The following is a 4,632-nucleotide window of genomic DNA, read 5'->3' as shown; positions in this document are numbered from 1 at the left end:
GCATGTCACCGAGTAATCTCGCCTTGCGTCTCTGCTCTATGATGTCAAGCGTATCCGACTGAATCCACGCTTTATTAGCACGCTTTTTCCGGCCAACATTTGCTTTCGCTGATTCCAGGACATTCTTTTTGAACGAGAGCCATGTGTTTTCACAACTTTCAAATGGCAGGAGTGCGTCGAAGCGGTTCGATACATCAATGGCATATTTCGACCGTATCTTCTGATGGCGGAGGCGAGAGACATCGATCTTGGCTGGTCTTGGTTCTGAGCGATGGGCTTTGAGCTTTAGTCGCATGTTAGCGACGACGAGGCGATGGTCAGTGTTGCCAATCTCAGCTGCCCTATACGTCCTGCAATTCATGATCGAAGACCTCCATCTCTGTGACACGATGATGTAGTCGATCATTTTTTTTGGTATGGCCGTCATTGCTGTACCATGTATATTTGTGAATGTCCTTCCTTGCAAACATGGTATTCGTAATCACAAGGTTGTGCATGCTGCAGAGTTGTAGAAGCCTTAGACCATTGTCATTTAGGGAATCCGGAGCAACTGGTCCAATGACTTGTCGCCATAAGTCATGGTTGTCGCTCACAGTTGCATTAAGGTCACCCAGGAGAATGACAATATCGTGCGGGGATATCTTGGACAATTCATTCGTCAGGGCAGAGTAGAAAGTGTCCTTTGTTTCGGTGTCAGCTTCGTTTGTCGGGGCATAACAAACAAGGACCATCATTTTTCCTTGCTTGTGATTGAGTCGAGCATTAGCGATTCTATCCGAGACGGGAGTGAATGACTATAGACACTTCTTGGATTTGTCAAGAACTAGTCCGACTCCATTTCTTCTGGATGTTTTCTGGCCAGACCAGAGTAGGTGGTATCCCTCACCTATGGAATCATTCCCATTCCCGACTAGGTGGATTTCTGTTATCCCAGCAATAGAGATGCGGAAACGCTTCAGTTCCATCGCCAGAAGCGTCTTAGCTCCGGGATAATTCAATGTCAATACATTCCAGGTGGCAATTCGGAGGCCACCTTGGTCAATAAGATTCAAAAGCTGGTCATTTCTCAGTCCAGGGGCAAGCAAGGGTCGTGATGGGACAAAAGAAGGTTGGTCATCCGGGGCAGTTGCTAAGCTAATCGTTGCAATGGGTTTCGGGTGGAGGGTTGCAAGCCCAACCGACCCTCGGCCTGGATACTGATTAGAGATAGGATTTACCTGTATAGTGAGAATCCTGGGGTGGGCTCCCCCCACCTCATGAGGTTGAGGCCACTCTGATCGGAGCGTTTAGTTAGGGGAAACCCCGTATCCAGAGGTACGTGGTCAGCACAATGCCTAATATGGATTTCCTCGCGATAGCTTCTACCTACTAATTCAAATTTCTACAACTTAGAGTCTCCGGTTGATTTCTACCTTCACTTAGCCATTCTACGTTTGGTGGGTTTTTTTTACCTGATTTTATACAGTCGACGTGTGATCTACATTTGACGGTTTCCAACCAAAATTTAACATTTTGAATTTGATAATCGAAAATTAATTCTCATTTGTGACTACATTTGACGCTAGTGATTTAATTGAGACCCTTGTCGTTAGAACTGAAGTTTATTGCCCAAAATCTAGCGTCCGTAATTAAAAAAAAAAAGTGGTGTTTAAAACCAATATTTAAATTTGTAGAGTAATTTTTTTTTTTAATTTTGATATCAATATGTCAGTTATTATTTCTATATTTGATCCGGCGGAATCTGGATATAACAAAAGGTTGCTTTTGATTTTGTAAAACAGTGGAGGATAAATGGCATATTTCCATGTCTTTTATTTGACTCCCCTCGATTATAAATTTGTCACGTTTAAAACGTGTATTACTTGTAGCATATGCCCCAGGCAAAATAGTAGGCAAAATGGTTGCAGAGTTTGTAGGCGTGGCTCAATTTAAGGATGAAAGGGTATGTCTATTCTATAGAAGGATGCAAAAATTAGGAAGGTCATGTAGGGTGTCCTTAGAAGCCAGGAATGATGGTGTAGTCCATGGAAGATTTGCTCTTAATTTATTCAAGGAGGAGATCAGACCGTCCTACAAATTGTATTTGTTAGAGCATAGTGCGGAAATTTTTTTGTTTAGGTGATGCGTACAAGGTTGCAAAATAATATGAATAGATAGAACAGATAGTGGGGAAAGGAGACACGTCTTCTTTTTCTGATGAATTCCTTTCTGCGCTGACGAGGGTGAAATTTGGACTCAATGATAAAGGGTTTTTTTTTGTTGCACTGCGAGATGGTACTGATGCCTCGCAGGGCGGTTTGGCTACCCATGGAAAGGGAGCTGGTTTTGAGGTCCCGTTGGATGGTACTGACGCCTCACGGGATGGTTTTGTTGCACTGCGAGATGGTACTGATGCCTCGCAGGGCGGTTTGGCTAGCCAGGAAAAGGGAGCTGGTTTTGAGGTCCCGTGGGATGAGAAAAAAAGGGGGAAAGGGGGCTGGTTTTGATGTCCAGTGGGATGAGGTTAATGCCTCACGGGATGGTTTTAATGCGTAGCGCTAATAGTTATGTAAAAAAAAAGGTGGAAAGGGGGCTGGTTTTGAGATCCTGTGGGATGAGGTTGATGCCTCACGGGATGGTTTTAATGCGTAGCGCTAATAGTTATGTAGAGATATCAACAGTAGTAGTAGTAAGGCCCCAATGAATTGAAAACCTACACGCAAACCTACGCCTGAGGCATGGATATGTGTGTATATTTTCAAGTAATTGGGTTACCAGGGTCATTTGACTATTACAATGAACGATACTTACCTTACCAGACGGGTTTTCTGAGAGGAACGAGTATAACTTGATTGGTGATTAGGATTTGAATAAAAGGAATTGGATAATTTTAACAAGAATTTTTGAAAAACGTAATTACTTCTTTAGTTTACGATATTTGCGATTTTTTTACGAAAAGATATTTGCGTAAAAGTATTGCGATGGTTAAGAATGCCTCAAGGGTAATTAAAGAATGGGGTGCTTGCATCAACAATACAAAGAATAAGCTCAGATACTTAATAGATTTGACGCTTACAAGAAACATTGTTAGAAAGTATTCAATAGCTTAATTGAAAAGTAACGATAGAACGACATTGTGACTTGACCTAGCTTTACCTCGCCGATGTGGTGTGTATAATACATAAGTAGCGTTTGAAAAGTATTGTCAATTTAAAAAGAAGCAATCGGAGATAGCGATTGGATAATTTTAACAAGAAATGACCGAAAAGTGTTTTGGAGGAGATGGAATGAATGTGTATTGTATAATACACAAGTGATGATTTGCACAGTGTTGTCAATTTTAAATAGTTTAGAAATAAAAAAAAATTAACAGGAAATGGGTGAAAAGTGTTTTGAGGGAGTTGAGTTGCACGAGGGTTCACTTGCACGAGGGTTCAGTTACATACAGATTCAGTTACACGGGGATTAGTTAAATGGGCTCGAGTAGCACGGAGGTTCAGTTGTACGGGGTTTCAGTTATACATGGGTTCAGTTACATGGGGGGTTCAGTTGCACGGGGGGTATCTGCTATAAAAAACACTTCATTCTAAACAAATACGAACATTTTGAAAAGCAGACAAAAAATTGGATACTACAATCAGAATTATTTAGCATTTGCAAAAAGGGGTAATTAGTGATTGGAAAATTTTTTAATGCTTTTACAATCGGAGATGTTTGATTAACCTTTGCAAAAAAAAAGGGGTAATGGGATTTGCGAATTGGAGGTAATAATTTATTTTAGTAAAGTAATTATTTATTTTACTAAAGTAATAATTTATTTTAGTAAAGTAATAATTTATTTTAGTAAAGTAATAATTTATTTTAGTAAAGTAATAATTTATTTTAGTAAAGTAATAATTTATTTTAGTAAAGTAATAATTTATTTTAGTAAAGTAATAATTTATTTTAGCAAAGTAATTATTTATTTTAGTAGAGTAATTATTTATTTTAGTAAAGTAATAATTTATTTTAGTAAAGTAATTTTTTATTTTAGTAAAGTAATAATTTATTTTAGTAAAGTAATAATTTATTTTAGTAAAGTAATAATTTATTTTAGTAAAGTAATAATTTATTTTAGTAAAGTAATAATTTATTTTATCAAAGTAATTATTTATTTTAGTAGAGTAATTATTTATTTTAGTAAAGTAATAATTTATTTTAGTAAAGTAATTATTCATTTTAGTAAAGTAATAATTTATTTTAGTAAAGTAATAATTTATTTTAGTAAACTAATAATTTATTTTAGTAAAGTAATAATTTATTTTAGTAAAGTAATAATTTATTTTAGTAAAGTAATAAATTATTTTAGTAAAGTAATAATTTATTTTAGTAAAGTAATAATTTATTTTAGTAAAGTAATAAATTATTTTAGTAAGGCGTTGAGGAGGGGGCAGTCCCTTTCATATAGGGAATAATTTCTGTTCGTTTTAATGTCGCTCCATACTTTCAGTTTAAAAAACTTGTTTTTTTTTATTTAATTTCTGATCGTTTTTTAGTTAATGCAGCTTTTATTTTCATAAAAATTTTACGTTTCTTTTGCTAAATGGATGTCTTTACAAATTAATCTACGTAACTAACTGCTATATTCGTCTATTTTTCTTTTGGCAAAAAATA

At 36.4% G+C, this 4,632-nt stretch overlaps 1 protein-coding gene across 1 annotated transcript; it reads right to left on the bottom strand.

Moving 5' to 3' along the window:
* Positions 1-341: 341 nt before the first annotated feature.
* Positions 342-734, bottom strand: LOC148955575 (protein CFDP2-like). The gene has a single exon (XM_089107668.1). The coding sequence runs from the start codon at positions 732-734 to the stop codon at positions 342-344; it is 393 nt and encodes a 130-aa protein (XP_088963794.1).
* Between the last annotated feature and the right edge of the window lie 3,898 nt (positions 735-4,632).

This window comes from Artemia sp. Qi Xiang Cuo, chromosome 2, assembly GCF_049724085.1.
Source record: "Artemia sp. Qi Xiang Cuo chromosome 2, ASM4972408v1, whole genome shotgun sequence".
Taxonomy (NCBI): domain Eukaryota; kingdom Metazoa; phylum Arthropoda; class Branchiopoda; order Anostraca; family Artemiidae; genus Artemia; species Artemia sp. Qi Xiang Cuo.
Note: the sequence above shows the minus strand (reverse complement) of the source record. Positions and strands in the feature narration are given on the sequence as shown.

Coding starts and splice junctions, on each gene's coding strand:
- LOC148955575 (XM_089107668.1), bottom strand. CDS start 734: ATGATGGTCCTTGTTTGTTATGCCCCGACAAACGAAGCTGACACCGAA.